Source organism: Anopheles merus, unplaced genomic scaffold, assembly GCF_017562075.2.
Source record: "Anopheles merus strain MAF unplaced genomic scaffold, AmerM5.1 LNR4001039, whole genome shotgun sequence".
Lineage (NCBI taxonomy): Eukaryota > Metazoa > Arthropoda > Insecta > Diptera > Culicidae > Anopheles > Anopheles merus.
Window position 1 is genome coordinate 1 of NW_024428619.1, and position 20,042 is coordinate 20,042.

A 20,042-nucleotide genomic window follows, 5' to 3' on the forward strand; every position below is an offset into this window, starting at 1 on the left:
AAAAAATGTGCATCTTAGAATTGGCTTAGGATTCCAATTTTCAGATCGACACTTCCGAAAAATCTTCATTTGTGTAACCGATGAACCAAATCTAATCCATATCCTAAATAGGATGCATATTCTCGTGAGACGGAACTTTCATTTTGCGCATCAGCACCCCCCCCCCCCCCCCTATCCACTTAACACTTCTTTCGCTTTTACTTCTTTTATGTTTCGAGTTTTAAACCTACCGAAAACTACCGATAAAATTTTGATGCGCCTACCGAAAACCGCTAAAATAATCTGGCACACTGATCCCAACATCAAACCAACACGCACCACTCACGTTTTCCTACACATTACAGAAATTTGCTTTCAACTTCGTACCAGTGAATATTTGTGCGTTTTTCAGAGTTTTTACTGATATTTTCAGTAAAGTTTGGTGAATTCTTGATACAACAGAGGCAGCAAAAGCGACCGCACCATGGATAACACCGGTGATCGAATAGAAAGCTGTACAAAAACTATGAAATCTTGAGTGACGCCAAGGAGAAGATCGGCGAGGTTGGTTGTGCTTCCATCATTTTTTTCACCCGCTCTGCAAATGGTGCCGGAAAAGGTTGTTTTACACTTGTGGTTAAATCGGATTAAATGTTGTGTTTTTTTGCCACAGCACGAAGCGGAATACAAGGAAATTTTGGATGCGGTAAAGGGCTCCGCGAAGGAGAAGCGTCTCGCGTCCCAGTTCATTGGGAGTTCTTCAAGCATTTTCCCGGGCTGGCGGAACTTGCCATCGAGAGTCAGCTAGACCTGTGCGAGGATGAGGACACGCAGGTAAGAAATTTGCAGCGACATCATGCCGAGGAGTGTTTTAACATTTCGACTCGGGATATTACAGATCAGACGCCAGGCAATCAAGGATCTGCCACAGCTATGCCGTGAGACGACCGAGCATACGCCACGAATTGGCGACATTTTGGCCCAATTGCTCATTACCGAAGACTCGACCGAGCTGCTGCAGGTGCATCAGTCGCTGCTAACCCTAGCAAAGGTATGGGAATGACTGTTTTTGGTGAAAAGGTAGTTAATTTGACGATATTTTTTCGACCATATTTCAGTTCGATGCGGTTGGAACGCTGACTGGCATTTTCAGCCAAATCGGGGCGGCGACGAGACGACGCGATTCCGCAGCTTCCAGTTCATTAACAACAAATCATGAAACTTGAGCCCCAATACTGACGAAGGCGGTGGAAGATTTTATCATTGCTGAAGTGAAAAAGATAACACTGGTAAGTCGCTTATCGGGTGGAAGTGTGACTAATGAATTGATAATGACCTTTTTTTCTTCTTTCCTTTAGGACGTAAGCTCGGACGAATTCCATCTGTGCATGTCCATCCTGAACCAAACGAAGCTCAGCAAGACGCTTCCCGGTCACGTGGAGCTGGTTACGCTCGCCGCCGAACAGGCGGACCTGGAAAGTGATCCCGTGTGCTGGCGTCCGACGATGAAACGGTCGAACGGTTCATTCAGTGTGCGACCGAAGCCATGCCATACTTTTCGGTAAGCTAGCTGGAAGTAAACGTCCAAAGTTCAATCATTTCTATGAATGTTTTCCCACTAGTCCCAGGTGGAATCGACCCAGTTCGTAAAGTTCATGTGCGAGAAGTTTCTGCGACCGAGCGTATGGCCTGATCGGTGCCGCGGACGAGCAGCACCAGACACAGCTGCGCCTGCTGAAGGTGTTTGCGGAGATGTCGGGCTTCTGTGGGACGCTGGAGAAACCCGCCGAAAAGGTGGAAGCGATTTATGAAGTTTTACTGGTACGCAAACAAAACACAAGCACTTGCCGAACAGCCAATAACGTTTGTTTCGTTCCTTTGTACGTTTCAGGAATACATGCCACTACCGCCGCTCGATGCCGACCTAAATGAGACACCATCGTTCCAGTTTTCGCATGCCGAATGTCTGTTGTACGCACTGCACACGCTCGGCAAACAGGCGGTCGATTTTCTTACCTTCCCCGAGAATCCGGCAAAGCTGAAGGATTTCCGATCGCGTCTGCAATATTTGGCGCGTGGTACACAGGGGTGAGTGTGGTCGTGTTTCCTAGTGGAGCGACCTTTAACTACTAATCCCTGACAGTGCTATCATCCAAAGGGGATTATTGATGTTCAATAGAATCATTTTGCATTAACTTCTTTTCATCTTCCCTGCGTGTTTCAGATACATCAAGAAGCTCCAGGAAGCCGTCAAGGGCAAAACGGCGGAGGAAATGAAGTCGGAAGAGAATCAAATTAAAGTGACCGCCCTGAAGACCACCTCCAACATCAGCACTTTGATTCGCGATCTGTTCCATTCGCGCCGCCAGCTTCAAATCGGTCGTACAGCTGTCCTGGGTTATCCCGAAAGGCAAGAAAGCGGTAAGAAACGTTCGTGTGCAATTTTTACCAATGTGTACATGTCAATAATAACCTTTTACCATCTCTCTCTTTCTCTCTCTCTGCCTTGTCCGTTAGCAACAACAAAACAACAGCCAAACAGAAGCAGGAGGAATCGGCCAAGGCCGGCAACAAACGCCACGCTCCGATCACGTTCGATGGCAATGGTAAAGCGGCCGGCGATACGAAAGCCCCAAGCAGGGCAAACCGAGCCCCGGTCGCAGAAAATGTACACCCCACCGTCGGGTAAATATTCTGGCAAATTACACCGGAATGGCGGCGGTGGTGGCGGTGGCGGTGGTGGTGGCCGACGTCCCAGTGGTGCGGCGGCGGTGGCGGCAATTTCCGGCCGTGGCAGCTACGGTGGGAACGGAGGAGGTGGTGGTGGTGGCGGTGGTGGCCGCAACAATGGAGGAAAAAGGAAGTATTAAATCGTGACACAGTGTATGGTTGTATCGAAAAAATAGGGGCGCAAAAGCACAGAGTACGCGCTATTTCAATCCCTACCCCTGCCCCCCCTTTTTATCCCTTAATCGTAATGAGATGTACTGGTATTTAACAATTTAGTGTCTAACCATGATCATCTTCTAGATAGGCATTCCTTTGCTTAGGGAATGGGGCTAGAGGCCAGTAGCATGGTAAAGATAGACGATTTATCGCGCTGTTTGGTGGGTAAATACTTTAGGATGTGAGAATAGTTTAGCAACAGAGACGGAGGATAATGGAGAATTTTTTTCGATTATTTTTTATTCAAAAGTTAACTTTGGCGACCTTATTCGCATTATGGCAGTTGTGCAATATTTTACACTGCTTTTATTGATTTGATGTACCATGCTACCAGTTAACATCATACTTTAATTTTAATGTATCACTTTCACTAACACTAACTAAGCACAACTGTTACGAACGCGTTGTTCGTACATCTTATTGGAGTCCCTTCGTTGGAACGCTAGGGTGGATTGATCTGTACAAATACCGAAAGGACACGCGAAATGGACGCAGCAGCAGCAGCAGCAGCAGAAGCAGGCAGACAGACGACACGGTAAACCCGAAAAAAGAAAGCAACAATAATCATCGTCCAATTATCCCAGCAACTCACCGAATGTGGCAGAGAAATGTACTTCAATCATCGCTGTATCACAACGGGGAGCTCATCCACTACTGCTACCATTACCAGCTGTGTGTGTGTGTGTGTCCTTATCTTCCTTCTGCATCTCCCTTCTAATTGGTAGTATCTCAGGGCTTACAGAGGTTCTTTTTTAGTGCACCAAATCCATTCACATCCCTCTATCCTAACTAACTTGTGCTCTCGCTTTTGCCTCCTTTTTGCTACAAATCATTACTGTACACGATTTTCGACGCATCATTCAACACACACTCACCATCGATGATAATCAACCGACCAACCCGGCCGGCGACCACCACCCACCCTGTCGCAGGCAGCAATTCTCTTTCAGCGTGTAAGTGTCTATCCGATCATGGAGCGTGGAGAAGGGAGGTGTTGTTTAGCCGGTGTTGGTAATTAAAGTTGGCATTGGGTTGTGCGAAGAGATCTCCGAGTGATCCCCTTTCTCTATAGCTCCGTGAGTACTTGTTCTTCCTACTTTGCACAGACAAACACAACACTCACATCAGACCCTTTGCTGTTGTTTATGGCAACCCGCTTCGTGGATGGTTTTCACTACGATGGTATTACCACCGTCATTATCCTAGAGATAGGTATTTTATATTATTTTTCAAATAATTGCATATGAATTTTGTTTCTCTGGTGGTGGGAAAAATGGGTATTTTCCATTTCCCCCTCTATGAAGTATGTAGTGGCGGCACAACATGGTTTTAAAACGTACGTACACCGATTTGGATAGATCGTGCGTGTGTGTGTGTGAATTAAATGGATAATTAGTATGTTGAGCTGTATTCGCTGCTTGATATTATTGCAGTTGCATTTTGTTTTTACTGATTATTGCGATGGTAGTGCTTCACGGATTCGCACAAACATTTACTTATTTTTTTCATCTAATACTACGGGGACTATGTTTTGCATAATTGTAGTTGAACATTTCACGATATATTTGAGCGCAATGAGTCTAAAAGCGACCCGAAAAGTGTTGCGCAATATATCTGAGCAATACGCTAAACTATCGATCTTACAATTTGAAAATACAGTACAACCCCCTCCGCCAGTTCAACGTTCTCGTGAATAAACAACACTTCGTGGTATGAATAAACCTTTTTTTGTTACATGGTTTTTATTAAATCCGAAACAAAGCAACCGGGGAGATTGCCCTGGTGCTATATTTTAATGTAAATATGTAATGAACAGATATAAATGTTCCACTGCCACAATTTCGTTTCCTCCGCTAAAGAGACCCGCTAAACAGCTATCAGTAAAGACTATTTCGACTCCTTTTGTTGATACTTCGCTACTGCCGCCTCGAAGGTGTCTATCGTATGGTCGCACACCCGCTCCAGATCTTCCAGCCCACGCCGCAGCACATCGATTGCACGAACACTTTTGGCGGCCTGTATCCGGAAGTGCATCTTGTTCTCGGCCGGATGGGGTACGGTGTAGCCACAAAAGTTCACATCAGGGCTGCAAAGGCATTTGAAATTGTCATTTTTTTGCTACCGAAGCGGCCAATGCCGGCCAGTACTTACTATTTGCAGATGATGCTTTTCAGAACATTGCCCAACGTGTGGCCCTCGTCCTCGAACACGAATGTGCGCGAACTTTCGCCGGAGTTTTCATCACCGGTGAGCTAGTGGAAATGGAGGAAAGGAGGGACATTTTTTAATGGTGTTTAAAGAAATAGTTATGCCCGTGTTCTTACTTCTGCTAATTTCGGCATGGTAGGTTAGAACAGTTGGAGCTGAAAGGCGAATCAAAAGGCGAATCACGCCGGCTCTGGTAGGACCGCTGTTTTGTTGTTTGTTGTGGAACTGTCTGCCGCTGAAGATGTAAACATCGCACAAAGGGCGATTCAAAGCAGAACGTAATGACGTTTAAATTTTTTTTATTTACATGTTTTTAATAATTCATACAATAATGTAAATCATAAAAATTGCTTGCTTTTGTTATGATAAAAGTTTTATATAACAATTAAGAATGAAAAAAATCATGATCGAACTCACTTTTGTGAATTTTATTCATAAAGATTACTCATACGTTTTGTTGAATAATTCTTTTTTTTTTTGTTAAAACTGGTGTAATCATAAATATTGTAAAACAGAAATATTTCATTAATTTCATAAAAATGCTAAAAATTTCTGCATGACCATCACTGTTTTTAGATCGACCACTATGGCCCCCAAAGGGCCAGCTTCGATGAAATATCGCGATGGCGATGTTTTTCGAAAAACCGTTGTGCGTGTTTTGTCAACGCGTTTGGCCAGCCATTTTGGAACGAGAGAACAAAATAGTGGTAACGCCAGTGGGAAGCGATGGAACCGCTGTCGAAAATTATTGCAAAGAAGTACTTGCCAAGCTTTGAGAACTTTAAAGCAGCAAATCTTGTAACGGACGATGAATATCGAACCGTAAAGTAAATCAGCAAATGGAATACTTTCCACACAAACTGGACACTGTATCCAACTTCCCCTTTCGTTGCAGGAGATGCAATCTGAACGATCTGCTCGATACGGAAAACAATCCCACGGTACTGGACCGGATCTGCGAAGGAGAGCAAGTGCAGACGGCCGAGTTTTATAATCAGCAAGAAAGTAAGTAAACGCTGGCAATGTCCCCGTGTGTGTGAGTGAGTGATCGATTTTTCTTTCCTTTGTGTCCGCTTCAAGAATCTTACCACCGGAATGTGGCGAAGATATATCGCAAAAATAGGGCCGTTTCTCCGGGACCTCCAACTGTTAATCCTGCGCCACCGCCACCGCCACCGCCACCGCCTGCCGTGCCGGCTATCGTTGAACCGGCAGTTCAGCCAATCCCCATGGAAGGTCCGCTGGAACCGGTCCGATCGAACGAGGGCGTCAATGCGGCAGCAGCACCGAACGATCCATACCAGCTGCGGGGAGAAATCAACGCCATAGCAACGGTGATGCCATCGGCGGTGGAACTGCTCCCCCAGGACGATAACTTTGGCAGCCAGGAGGCCGATGGGGCACGAGAGTTTTTGCAGCTGTGTACCGACGAAGAGTTGCCGCCGATGTCGCTGAGACAGTCGATGACGCGGAATATGTTGCTGTCTCAGTTTCCATCCCTGCCGGCGGTCGCCCCAATGGTGGACAACTTCCAGACCATTGATCTGAATACGCCTTTGTTCAGGAGACCGCTGGGAACCAGTACACCGTTCCTCCCGGTTACGGAGCTCACTGCACAGTTGGCGTTGCCCGAGTTACAGGAATCTGGCCTCAGGGCGCGCAAGAACCACAGCAAGATCCAGCGGCTGAAGTTGTTCCGAATAGATCCGGAGAAGTTACTGCTTCAGCAGTGCAGCCAAGCACTGTGCCTCCTTTGATTCCGGTGGTAGAAAGTAGCTCATCGGAGAGGAAGTGCCGGTAGCGCGTCCCAGGCGCACCCGACGGGAGGTAACGCTGACGCAACGGCTGGAACCGTTTGAAAGTAGTACCGGTCGGGGTATGCCGCGGCCGAGGAGGAATTTCGACATTTTTAGCTTCCCGTACCGTACGGTGTGGAACAAAACGATACAGGACGTGCAAAATCAGCTGGCGGAGCTTTACAAGCAGCAGCAACAGGAGCAGCAATCACAACGCAAACAGCAGCAAGAACTGCTCGAAGCGGTGCCCGTGATGCGGGAGGCAGCAACGAACCAACGAATCGATTCGGGCTTCCAGCAAACGACGGACGATGGATCCCGCAATCCACCGCCGATGAGCACGACAGAGACATCCAACTTGGCGGTGGGCAATCGGACGGGCGGCAAGGCCACCATTAGTAACGATCCGTCACATCATATACTTCCAGCAGGAAGCGATAATGACGTCGGATCTAGTAGGCACCAGCCTGCAACCGGTTGCTCCGGATCAACTGGAATCGATTGATGGGAAGCTGGCGGAAGCGTCGGATCGTTTCCAGCTGCCAACGGTCTTAGGGGACACGGTATGTTGGATCATATAATTACATAATTAATTTACTAATTTACTTTCTTTCGCACGACAGCCGGCGGCTAACAATGAAACGAGCGTGATGAAAATTCCAGCACAGGCGGACAATGTGTCCGTATCGCAGGAAACAGAGAAACAGGCCGTTCCGTCTGATCCGCCATTGACAGCTCCCCAGGAACAGCGGACTACTAAGCGCACTCGGTCGAACAAGCAAAACGAAGAAGAGCAGGCTGTTTCATCCGAGCAACGGCCCGAAAAACCATCCGAAGTAAGAATTATTGCCATTTACAGTAATAGTAAAAAAATGCTTATTTTAAAAATTCTTTCAGATTCGGAACGAAAAGGAGATCGATCTAAGCTCGGTGCTGTTTAACCAGGCAAAGGAGCTGGAGGCAATCCCGGAGGAGATCGATTCGTGCGCCGAGTTGGCTCCACTGGATACAATGGTAAGTGCTCCTGCGTCGTCCGTTGGCAAGGGCAACAAGAGCATTGTTAACGTCACTGTTAGTGTCATAAAAATCTGACTGCAACCAAATCCATGTCAGGGTCACGTACTCAATTGTGATAATCAGAGGTGATACTCAAAGCGTTTGGTGTGACCAATACATGTTTCATGCCATTTTTGCGATCAATGTTTGGTCAGTGACTATGTTATGACTTGTCATCAGTTTTGCAAAATGTCACTGACATAGTCATGACAAATTCTGGCTGAAATAAAATCATGTCAGCGTCACGAGCTCTACTGCGATGATCAGAGGTGAGAACAGTTGGTGCGACCATAACATGCTTGGTGACATTTTGTGCAACCAACTCTTGGTCAGTCACTTGGTCGCGACATTTTCAGTCGGTGAGCATCACACGATAGTCGTGGTAGATATCCGGTGCTTGGGAGTAATTCCAAGAAACATAATGAGCATTGTTTCTCGCTTTGTTTGATCCGACCAAAACCAGACAGAGCGAGAAAGCGTACTCTTTTTGATGCTTTGGACCATACGCCAAGTATATCCAAGAATGTTGTGATTATCACCGACAGAAAACGTCGTAACCAAGTGAGTGATCAAAATTAGATGCTGAATTAGATTGCGCCGGAATTAAGTTCATGCTTGTCAGTCAGAGTATTGCGTTGGATCAAGCACTCGCACGTCACGTTCGGTTTGTCACGACGCACTTTGATTGAGTATCAGCAATGAGCATCAAGCTACCACGGATATGTTCCTTTGTTTTCGTTGGTGAACATCTCGTAATGCTCATGCCATGCAGATGGTGCAGCACTGCGAATACCACACATCTAATCGCGTTTGTTTCTCTCTGTACTAACGCTTCTTCACAGCTGATCGATATAGTGCTCGTAGTTCAGCGCGAAATGTGCCATCGGGGGTGCAATATGTGCCACTGCACCACCTGCATCAGTTTTTCCGCACCAGCTCACGTTTGGGCGTGTGTAAACTGTTCAAAAACATAATTCTGCTCAAGCAGGCCGGGCTGCTTGAAGTGCAATGCAACGAGGAAAACCACATTCGGCAGGTGACATTGCGCAATTGCGAGTGGATGAAAACGGAACGGAGCAAATATTAGTACGCGAGCATCTTTTACTATTATTACTTTTTACTATTTATCAATTATTTCTATTCTATTCACGTGATTTAAAGCTTTGCGGCAATTTTCTTCTTCCTCTAGTTACACTATTTATGTAGTAGATATAGTTTATTTATGGACTATTAATTATATTTAATTTATTGCCGTAGCATGCTTAATTTATAACAGTGTTTTTTAGGGGTTCTCATAGTTGTAGGACACTTCCTTGACTTTTTCTTATAGGAAGTGAACTTCATATAATAAAAACCGGACTCAGTGGTAATCCCTTTGTGGACAGCCTACTTGGAAATTCCTATTGGATTTGTACCACAAGGGTGCTATACAGTCAATTTCCCATTACATTAAGTTCATTTCACGCAAGAAAGAGTCAATAAAGTGTCCCACAGTTAAGAGAACTCCTGGAAAACGTTGTTATGTAGATGGTTCTTTCTTCACAAACATACGTCATTAGGAGGACGTATTATGTTATTAAACTAGATAATTTGTATTCGTTAGCAATAACGTTCGATGGACTGAAGATAGATAAATTTGAAAATAATCAAATACGTTTTGTAATATAGCTGAATTTACACTAACTTAATAAAACCAAAAAATAAAATAAAACCTATATAAAAATGCTGTTTTGCTTAAGAAATGTGAGGTTTTTTCTGTTTTATTACGGGTTTTTTTTTCTTAACAAAAGGACATCTGTACAGGTTGATATTTTGTCGAACTATAATAAACAGAGAGAAAAATTTTTGTAAATTGTATAGCAACAAATCTACTTATAGTCTAATATGAATAAAAAAAACTGTAAACACCATCGCAGCAAAAACAAAAAAGAAAAGGCTGTTTTATGTGTTGCATGTACTGTATAAATAAACGTAATTTTGCGCACGGTTTGCAGTCGAATGATATATTGTGGTTTGTATATATTGTATAATACCTTTTCTATTTTGTAACAATGGTTGTTTGTTTAGGATTAGTGTAGCAAACAGACAATTTCTTGTAATTTCATTCGTTGTGGTGGATTCCAATTGGATTGTTTGTTTGTCTCTATCTATCTCCCTTTTTCTTTGCACACTTTTTGTGATCGCGATGTGTGTGGCAAAAAGAACGAAATGTTTGTTAATGTATGCTTTGCACCTACCACGAACACGGCAGCCGTTTGGTGTCCGGGGGAAAAATTAAACAAATAAGCAAGACATAGAAGAGGCACATCTCGATTTTATAAATCTCATTCCCTCTCACTCTCACTCATTCCAGGCCATTGGTGTCTTTTGTTGTTGTTTGTTGTTTGTGCTTCTGCTGCCCCTATACCAGCTCAATAAAAGGGCTCAAAAAAGGGTGGGATGGTTCCTTTCTTTTTTGCATCATGTGTTGTGCTTGGTGTTGTATGGCGCGGATAGAAACCTCCCATTGCGACGGCGACCCATTATATCCCATTATTATCCTTGACGCGTACGTATTATTTTACAACTCGATTTTAACTCCAGCCCCATCGGTCTCCTATCCTATCTTACTACTTGTTGTTTTGTGTTCTCTACGGTGGTCTCCCGCAAAGATCACGCGCAATTGCTAAACTAAAGGACGTCGGGCGTGCGTGCGTCGGCACTTTAGGAGAAGTGTGTGGCGCCGCGGGTTTTGTGCTTACAATTCGTTCATTTATCACGGTTTTTGTTTCACATTCTTGGGGGTTTAACTCCAACCTTTAATTATAAGGCGCTTTTGTCTCTCTCTGGTGTGTGTGTTTTATAAGTCTTTTGCGTTGTGTGGTTAAGGTAAGACGATCGCCAGTTTTTTTTTTTTGCGGATTTTGGCGTTGGCATTTTTTTTTTCTCTCTCTCTCTCTCTCTCTCTCTCTCTCTCTCTCTCTCCTCTCTCTCTCTCTCTCTCTCTCTCTCTCTCTCTCTCTCCCCTCTCTCTCTCTCTCTCTCTCTCTCTCTCTCTCTCCTCTCTCTCTCTCTTTCCTTATAATGATGACCATCGTCCATCGAAGAAATAGATCATGGAACGGTGGTTTCTTTTTTTTCTTTTCCAGGAAAGAGGGACACTGTGCTCACGGATGGCATTGTAGTTCCCTTTCTATCCCTATGTGCACCCAATATAGCTACAATTTTTCCCATCCTCAGCGTGTATTATTATTATTGCATCCTAGTGTAATTATGTTCATGTAAAAAAAAGAGAAGAATACTGAATTTTCTGGATAATGTTCCGTTCCAATTGGATTAAAAAACAACGCTCTCTCACACACACAGTCCTTGTAAAATTGCCCTTGCGCAACTGGGTCCGCTAAAGAGGGGAATCCCATTTTGCAAAATGAATCTCAAAACTATACACACTCCGTGGTACTCTGTGGTACTCCGTGGCACACTCCCTGGCAACACACGCGGGGGGCACTAAGCGGTCCGAGCAGCTCCGACAGCATCTCCCGGCTGGAGAACGCACTCGCCGTGATGCCCGTTCGCGACCGGCTGCGGTTCAGCTGGCCCGCCGCTCGGCACCGGCTGGCCGTGGGCCGCGCCTTCGCCGCTGCTCCCGATTGCCGAACGCCGACCCGGTCTGGAGCGCCTCGAGCAGGCTGTCCATCACGCCTTCCTGCGTTTGCGCCGCATCAATGTTGATCAGATCGACCTTGCGCTGCTGCTGCCGTTCGAGCAGTTCGCGCTGGGACCGTTCCTTTGCCTCCTGCGCTCGGCGCTTCTTTTCCTCCTCCTCGCGCAACCGGCAGTTGTCGGCGTGCGCCTGCACGAACGCGTCCTTGAACGTTTTGATGTCGGTAAAGAACTCCTCCATCGTGTACTTGGCCGGATCGAAGCAGTAGTACTCGGACAAGCTGCCGAACAGTGACTCCATCTGGGCCAACATGCGGCCCAGCACCTCCACCTGCGCGCGGCACTCCACCGCGAACTGGCCCATCACCTCCAGGAAGCGGTCGTCCTCGCTTTGCGGCACCTTGTTGTTGTTCAGATCGGACTCGAGGTTCTTCAGCGCGTTGTTCATCTGGCGCATCGTCTTCTGGATCGTGTCGAGGCTGACGCGGGACGCTTTGTCCACGTGGGACAGATCCTCGTAGAAGGTGAGCGCATCCGGGAACTTGCTCTCGATCACCTCGGCCAGATAGTGCAGCAGCGTCTGCTTGTTCTCGTGGTCCTTCGTGCTGGACAGCTTCGGTAGGAAGCTCATCTCGAACCCGTACGCCGGGTCCTTCTTCGAGCCCGAGTTCATGTAGTTGCCGAGCAGCAGGATCAGCTCCAGCACCTTGGCAAACTTTTTGCTCTTCTTTACCTCCTCGCAGGCCGCCGTGCCCGCCACTATGTCGGGCTTCACGTCCTGCACCATGTCGGGCAGATCGATCTTGAAGCTGAGGCTCTGCAGCCGAGCGCCGAGCCGCTTGATGTCGCCGATCGTGGCCGCGAACCGCTCCGCCCCGGCCAAATCTTCGCCCCGCGCCCGGATCTCCTGCAGCCGCTTGAGCTGGTCGGGCGGCGGCAGGTACTGGATGAGCTGCTGCAGCACGCTCGGGCTCAGCACGGACGTGTCGCAGCGCAGCAGGCAGGTGCGGATCTGCTCGTGGGACAGATGCTTCAGCGAGCCGCCGAGCAGGATGGACAGGTTTTGGGCCGCCTTCGCGTCCAGCACGCGCAGATCGACGTTCTTCTTCGACGATTGGGGCCGGTCGGCCGCGTCCTTGTCGATCGGTTTCGCCGGCTTGGAGGAGAACTTGAGGGCGAGCCGGGCGAACATGTCATTGTCGGCCAGCTGCTCCTCCTGCACCTGCACCCAGAACGAGTTTTCGGACAGGTTTTTAGCGTCCAGCCCGTTCCAGTTGGCGCGCTTCATCGGCCCATCCGTGTCCCACTTCTTCTTGGGCTTCAGCCCGTACGGGAGCGGCTTGGGGGCGGCGTTCGGGAACGGTGGTGGCATTCCCGGCGGCCGCATACCCATCATCATCATCGGTGGCGGGGAGGTGGCGGACCGCCCATGCCGGGCATCGGGGGCGGCGGTGGTGGACCTCCCGCCGCCGCTCCCGGGAACGGTGGTGGAGGTGGAGGAGGCACACCACCACCACCACCCATCATGACGGGTACGGCACCGGGACAGGGAGGAGGTGGAGGAGGGCCACCGCCGGGCAGCAAACCGGGCGGTGGCGGTGGAATGGTGATTTGAGGTAGCTTGCTCTTCCCCTTCGGCGACACGACCACACCGGTCGCCTCGATCTCCTTGAGGCGGTCTTCCAGCGCGGCCACGCGCGCCTCCGCCTCCTGCTTGGCCGTCTGCAGCTCGGTCATGCGCTTCTCGAAGTCCTCCGACTTTTTGCTCTCAATCTGCTTCGTCTTCCTCCGCATGTCGTCCAGCAGCGTGCTCGTGTCGATGTGGAAGTCGCGGCTGTCAAAGTTCGGATCGTAGCCGCTCTTGTGCAGCACGATCTGCGAAACGCACTCCTCGATCAGCTTGAAGTAGGCCGGCCGGTACTGGTGATCATCCCGGATGAACAGCAGATGCTGCAGGATCGACAGGAAGTACGGTTCGCTCGCCGTGTCGGCGACCAGGTTCTTCAGCAGCTCGAAACAATCGTTCATATCGTCCAGCTCGAGCCGGACGTTGTCGAAGCGATTGCTAAACTCCTCGAAATCCTCCTCCCGGTAGCTGTTGAAGATCTTGATGTGGTTCACCAGATTCTCGTTGCCACACTTGTCCACCATCTCGGACAGCTGGTCGATCCGCTCGTACAGCCCGGCGCGCATGATCTCGCAGCGCAGATGCAGCCGGAAGTTGATGTCCGTCGGCGTGTTGATGATGCAGTTGATGAAGATCATCGTGCTGCAGGTCAGCTCGTAGTTGCGATCGTTGTCCATCAGCAGGCCCTCCACGATCGGGCGGAACCGCTCCGCGCCCGGCTTCCGCATCGAGCTGACGTTGGTGATGGCCCGCAGCACCTTCTCGTACCCGTTGCGATCCTTCAGCAGCGTCAGGGCGGACAGGAGCTTGATCGCTTCGCACATCGTGTGCGGCTGGGTGGTGTCGATGCACTGCGCCAGCAGTAGCACTACCGCATGCTGATCGGGTGTTAGGATCACGTTCAGGCCCCAGGAGTTGTTCAGGATCGCCTTCAGGCAGCGGAGACACTCGTACTCGATTTTGTGCATGCGGCGCGGTACCGTTTTGCAGTACCGCAGCAGGGACACGATCTCGTTGATGCCATCCTCGCCAAAGTCCTTGATCCAGCTGATCGGATTGCTGGTCAGCGCGACGCGTAGACTTTCCAGGCAGGCGAGTAGCTTGTTCGTTCGGTTCAGGTAGTCGCCTTCGTGCAGGTACTGTACGTAGTCGGAGGGTTTTTCGAATCGTGAGTTCGCACGATGCTCGGACGAGATTTTTCCTGCAATCGGGAGAGAGAAAACACCAATTAGAATTTGAAGATTAATTTCTGAAATTTCACGATCGACACGTTGTTTAGGACCTACTCGAAGGGCTTTCTCCAAAACCAATTCTCTCGTATCTTGCTCATGTCTGTATTTATATATTTAATTCCCTGAGAAAGTATCTCTCTTTATCTATATTAGCTCTTGGTCATTTCCAGCGTAAGGAAGGTTCAAGGCAAAATGTCACGAGCATCATGTGATAATACAATCGAAAACAATGAATATATCCGTGGTAGCTTGATGTTATTGCTGATTGATATTGAATGAATGTATGCCATGACATGTCGAACGCGACGAGCGAATGCTTCAGTCCAACGCAATACTCTGACTTTTAGTGACTTGAGTAAGCTGAGTTTAATGCAAACATAACGCAAACATAATCATGACTTTTTCTGACTGTGAACAGTGCTGCCAAATGCCACTGTTCGGTCACCAACACTCATCACTGAAACGAAGTTCAAGATCACATACACAACTGTGATGATCAGGGGAGAGAGTCAAACAGTTGGTGGATCAATCACATGCTTGTAGCACTCAACTCGTGGTCACTCACTTATTCATAACATTTTCTCCCCATGATAATCACGACATTCTTGGAACATACTTGGCAAGGGGTCTCATGCAAATAAAATTAGCATGCCTTCTCGCTTTGTCTGCTTTGATGCTCTGTTGGGTAGGACGATTAAGCATCTGAGCAAAAAAGCATACTCATTTTGACGCTTAAGTAGTCTCAAGTGGCACGCATCGCACATCTCCCATGACTATCGTGATGATCACCGATAGAAAATACTGACCAAGGTTTGGTTGCACTAAATGTCACCAAGCATATGGTCGCACACACTGTTTGAGTCTCGTCACTGATCATCACAGAAAGCTCGTGACGATGACATGATTTTAATTCAGCCGGAATTTGTCATGACTATTTCAGTAACATTTATGGCTAGTTTTAGTTATCAGTTGATCGATGAACTCACATAGAAAGAATGTATTAGACTCGCCAGAATCCAGTGTTGTTGATCATGTCATCGGAACCTCAGGGACTAGGGGAGAAATCATGCAGGAATACCTTGATAACGATCTAATGGGGCATAGCTTGAAGGCTGAATGTTCTGAACGTGTTTGAAAGCAGTAACAATAATACAATGAATAGAGCAAGTTTTTCACAGTAAGTTACTTTTAGAGAATCATCAACGTCCATATTCAGGATTTCGCTGTTCTACTATGTTTTCAGCAAATATCAGTAGCTTAAGTCGTCCAAAAGTTCAAGGAAATATTCACATTGATTTTCATGTCGCTAACTGAAGGATAACACTAACAGATTCGCTTACGAAAGTTACGAAAGACAATCTCGTTTTATGCATCAGTTGTATGCAATAAAATTCAATACTTTTATGACACAAAACATAACATCGATCATCAAAATATTAAACGTAACGATATATATATATACGGATAAAATGATATCGCGATCAGGATTTTGGAACATGATCTCATAACGATTTAAGATCTGAGCTTTATCGTAGTCGAACGAAATAAGTGTTGATGTAGGATACTAAAATTTGGAGAAATATTGAGGTCCTGTGTAAATCTTCAACCATCTAAATCTAGATCTAACTAGAATAGGAAATTGTATGTTTGCTTTACGCGAAGTACATACATCAAAGGCCTGTTCGTTTTAATACAGAAGGTGCTCCATTCCGATCGATATAGATTCTGATCCTGCCAGGGTAAAAGCTTTATAACGTATACAGTTAGGATCTTTGCAGTATAAAGTGATTAAAAAAAAACAGTAAAAATGTTACTACATCAACGAGCCAGAGTTTAGGAAGAGGAATAGAACAGGACCACACAACGTGTCCACCAAGGCACCAAGTCGTAAAGGGCAGCTGAAGAGCCAACTAAGGCACTATTACGACACTAAACTATGATTGGTTCAGGACACTGTCAAGGACGCCTTCGACGGTAATATGATTTCAATTCTCAATGCAATAAAAATTCAAAACATAAAGCATTTGGATCAACAATTTGAACTCATTATGTACTACGAAATTTGTGCACTTTATGACGCAAACAGCAACAGCTTCTGTATCAAGAATAATGGCTCTCTGCTTTGTCAGCCCCACGGACAGATACTTTCAAACAGATCACAAACGATTCTTCTTCCCTTTCCACACCACATCAATCATTGACCCACATATGCCCACCCAACACTTCGAAAAAAGATCGATCGATCAGCACAAACGGATGCTACTGCTGATCGCCACAAGAACGTTCTATTTCAAAAAAGAGTTGTTTACAGCATAGCTTGCCATCAACACTACTACTCCTTGCTTGCTACCTCACTGTGTGACTGTGCTGTCCCAGTTACTAAATTTCATCCATCGAACAATGATAAAGTACATTAGGAGTACTCTTGGAGGAGGGGGGGGGGGGGGGGTGGGGGGGTAAGGTTGCAACAACGAAGAAAGGCACGCCAAAACCAATGGATCATACGCCACCTCACCCAGGTTTCAGAGTAAACAACACCGTCGAGAATGATCATCATCATCATCATCTCGCTCCGGAAGGCAATTGAATAAACAGGCCGATATATCTGTATTTTGAAAAACCATTAGTGAACCGTTAATTATAGCGTGATGGTGTCATCGACGAAAAACACACACACGTACACAAGTTTCGCCAGTTGGAGGACAGCGTGAACATCAAGATCGGCGTCCATAACCTGCAAGGTGCATTTGAAACAGAGACGCGCGCACGTCAGCGCAATACCGTCGTTACTGATGATGATCTTTTTTGAACAAGATGTTTTTTAACGGTCGGCGAGAGCACGGACCACGTCATGGCAAGGGCGATAAAACAGGATTATATGACGAGAGGCCCGAAACACAAAACAGGAAGAAGGAGAAGAACATGAAAGGAACCTAACCAACCTAAAGCCGATGATGTAATGCAAACGAGAGAAAAATGGTAATGATGGTAAGAGCTTTCCAGAACTGGCTTCTCTCTTCTTGCGCACAGGCGCGTTGCTCGACTGGGATCCAGCTCCTCTTGCGACGCACACTGGACCAACCTAACGTCCGCCACCGACCTTGAACTTGGCGAGGGGAAAAGTGTGTGCAAACGAAGAAGATACGCAGCAAAGCGACGACCACTACACTAAGCACGAATCGGTTGTTTGCCGGCCGGACGACCAGACGCCCCGCGCGCCAGTCTATGGCTTTGCTGTGCGCTGCACAGGAAAAGTGAATCCTCCCAACCCAAAAGGGTGGTTGCAATGGACTCATAAATGAGCCGCCAACACACAGAGAGGCGGGAGTGGGGTATTCTACTCGCTAGAATGAACAGCTGGCGGGTGAGATGGTATGGCAAAGAATTGGATCCGTTTCTCCCGAAGCTCTGGAAACGAACGTGCAGAAATAGCAAACAAAAAGGCTTATGGGTAGGAAAAAAGGGGTGGTTGTTGGGGGTGGTACTACTACAACGAGAACCCGCGACGACGTTACGATGGACGTGGCAGGCAGGCTGGTGCTGCGGTGTCTGTGGGGCATGGATGCGAGATCAAGTGAAGCGTTTGTTTGCGATCGAGCGCGAATGCAGCTGCTGCTTGCTGCTTGACGTAATGTGAGGCATGTGGCACGATGGATGAGCACGTGGCGCCACTAGATAAACGCGACCGAAGGCAACCACACTCGGGCACGGGATGACGACGACGACGACGACGACGACGATCATCTTTCAGCTGTGATACACCGCTTATTGGTTTTTATCACAATGTAACAAGACAAAGAAGAGAGTTGCTTCACGTACGCAGAACAAGCAACATTAGCATTAGCAAATGGTGTTCAAATAAATGCTTTTTTCCTACAAACATATTGCCCCACTCCATCACATTCATTCACAGAATTCTTCCTTAACACATGGTAAAGAGGTAAACGTTTGCAGTTTTTCTCATTATATCGTTAGCACCGACTGTTGGCGTCTCAATGGCATGACATTCAAAGTCCGTGTCGTAAATTCTCCAACGAAATTGCTCATCAGTTAGCGCGGGGAGCCTTGAATCACCCCACAGTCGTTGAGCACAACAAAACAAGAGAATATTGGAGTGGAGTGTGGTGAATACGCCTTTCACCCGCTCTCCCTTACGTACGATTGTCGCCCGTATCGCCTGGCCATTAAATTGAGCTTCCAACGGTCTTTCCGGTAAGAGGAACGGTCTTCCTCTACGTTTAAACAAAGATGAGACATCGCCCAGCGACATCGTCGTCACAGGACGGACATGCCGGAGGGAGAAAACAGATCATCATCGTGGTTGAATGGGGAGAGACTCGTTGTGTGTGTGCTGAGGCCACACTGCCTCCGATCAATGATGATGGTTGCAATATTTGTGCAAATCTTGTGCCCGAGCGCGCGGGATGGATCAGAGCCAGAGTCGGCCGGCCGAAAAAGGCGATACAGCGCGGCAGTATGCGCATATAAGGAACGTGTGGCCGTGAGTCAACGGTGCAAGCGATACGGCGTGTAAAAGCACGCAACGCGTTCTCTTCTTGCTGCGAGCGTTCCACATCCATTCTCCAGACCTCGGGTTTTTCTTATCATACGGCGCATTTTTAACGTCCGCGACCGCAAGCGACAAACAGCAGCAGCGCTGCTCGCCAACGGTGTAGTAGTAGGTAGCGCAGCCCCAAGAGCGCGTTGATTATCGATTGACGCTTTCTCGGCCGTGGTGGGGTTGTGGTGTGTGGAGAATAACGGGGCTACGACGGTGTGAGCTATTTCAGAGCTACGCGAGCGTCTATTCCCTTGTTTTAGTAGGGTTCTTTCGTAGTCGGATCACACAGCCGGAGAGGCACAACAGATTTTGGAGTAGAGTCACTGTTGGTGCCGAAAAGAAATCCCACTCTCAACTAGAAAGGGTCGAATGAAACGAAAAGAAACAGGTAAAATGTTCCAAAAAAATTCATATAGGTTCCATCTCATCAAAAAAACGGGAGAAATGATAGGATTGTGATCCAACCGTTGCGTACGAACCGCGCCGTAAAGATAGGAACATTTTAGTGTTAATCGAATCGCTGATTTTGTTGCCGTTTGGAGCTTTTTTTGCCGTCTCGATTATGCTTCTATCCCTAATACCATTCGACCACGGTGCGCAATGGGTTTAGGGTGTGAGCAACTTCTTGGCAAAGCTTGTTTGCTAACCTGTCACGCGTTCGATAGGAATTTAACCCATTTGCGTGTCGATAAAGCGCAAAGATAATTTATCATTTTCTAGACGTGAAGCGTACTTTTCCGTGCCAATCTACACATAAAAGTTGGGAAACACAGCACCAGCACCGCATTAATCCTCCCTTCCTCGAGAACCTGTTCCGTTCGTTCTATTCCGAGCTGGAAGAAAACAAAAATACCAATAAACGACGAAACATCTTCTTCGTTGTTTTGTCTGCATCGCTCATCAATCCGCCCCCTTTCGCAGGGTGTTGGGTTGTTCATTTTTGTGGTCCGCCGGAACCGACCCAGCACACGCTCGACTGCACCCGTCGAGGCGGG

General features: G+C 47.4%; 3 protein-coding genes and 2 pseudogenes across 3 annotated transcripts; 3 read left to right on the top strand and 2 right to left on the bottom strand.

Moving 5' to 3' along the window:
- Window positions 1-326: 326 nt before the first annotated feature.
- On the top strand, window positions 327-3,120 carry LOC121603311 (annotated as a pseudogene).
- A 1,662-nt stretch (window positions 3,121-4,782) lies between these two features.
- On the bottom strand, window positions 4,783-5,345 carry LOC121603312 (probable DNA-directed RNA polymerases I and III subunit RPAC2). Its single transcript, XM_041931978.1, has 3 exons — window positions 5,250-5,345; window positions 5,077-5,177; window positions 4,783-5,011 (listed from the first exon to the last, which is right to left on the bottom strand). The coding sequence occupies exons 1-3, from the start codon at window positions 5,265-5,267 to the stop codon at window positions 4,813-4,815; spliced, it is 318 nt and encodes a 105-aa protein (XP_041787912.1). The 5' UTR covers window positions 5,268-5,345; the 3' UTR covers window positions 4,783-4,812.
- A 498-nt stretch (window positions 5,346-5,843) lies between these two features.
- LOC121603313 lies at window positions 5,844-6,890 on the top strand. Its single transcript, XM_041931979.1, has 3 exons — window positions 5,844-5,960; window positions 6,029-6,138; window positions 6,214-6,890. The coding sequence occupies exons 1-3, from the start codon at window positions 5,860-5,862 to the stop codon at window positions 6,888-6,890; spliced, it is 888 nt and encodes a 295-aa protein (XP_041787913.1). The 5' UTR covers window positions 5,844-5,859.
- A 121-nt stretch (window positions 6,891-7,011) lies between these two features.
- On the top strand, window positions 7,012-8,959 carry LOC121603314. Its single transcript, XM_041931980.1, has 5 exons — window positions 7,012-7,293; window positions 7,361-7,492; window positions 7,553-7,765; window positions 7,827-7,943; window positions 8,828-8,959. The coding sequence occupies exons 1-5, from the start codon at window positions 7,012-7,014 to the stop codon at window positions 8,957-8,959; spliced, it is 876 nt and encodes a 291-aa protein (XP_041787914.1).
- Window positions 8,960-11,404: 2,445 nt separating this feature from the next.
- On the bottom strand, window positions 11,405-19,817 carry LOC121603315 (annotated as a pseudogene).
- Window positions 19,818-20,042: the final 225 nt, after the last annotated feature.

Bases quoted from the DNA above. Each gene is read 5' to 3' on its own strand.
- LOC121603314 (XM_041931980.1), top strand. From the start codon at position 7,012: ATGCCGCGGCCGAGGAGGAATTTCGACATTTTTAGCTTCCCGTACCGT. The intron at 7,294-7,360 runs GTGGGCAATCGG...TACTTCCAGCAG, and splicing joins CAGAGACATCCAACTTGGCG to GAAGCGATAATGACGTCGGA. The intron at 7,493-7,552 runs GTATGTTGGATC...TTCGCACGACAG, and splicing joins CAACGGTCTTAGGGGACACG to CCGGCGGCTAACAATGAAAC.
- LOC121603312 (XM_041931978.1), bottom strand. The intron at 5,012-5,076 runs GTAAGTACTGGC...ATGCCTTTGCAG, and splicing joins AAAAGCATCATCTGCAAATA to CCCTGATGTGAACTTTTGTG.
- LOC121603313 (XM_041931979.1), top strand. From the start codon at position 5,860: ATGGAACCGCTGTCGAAAATTATTGCAAAGAAGTACTTGCCAAGCTTT. The intron at 5,961-6,028 runs GTAAATCAGCAA...CTTTCGTTGCAG, and splicing joins GATGAATATCGAACCGTAAA to GAGATGCAATCTGAACGATC. The intron at 6,139-6,213 runs GTAAGTAAACGC...GTCCGCTTCAAG, and splicing joins GTTTTATAATCAGCAAGAAA to AATCTTACCACCGGAATGTG.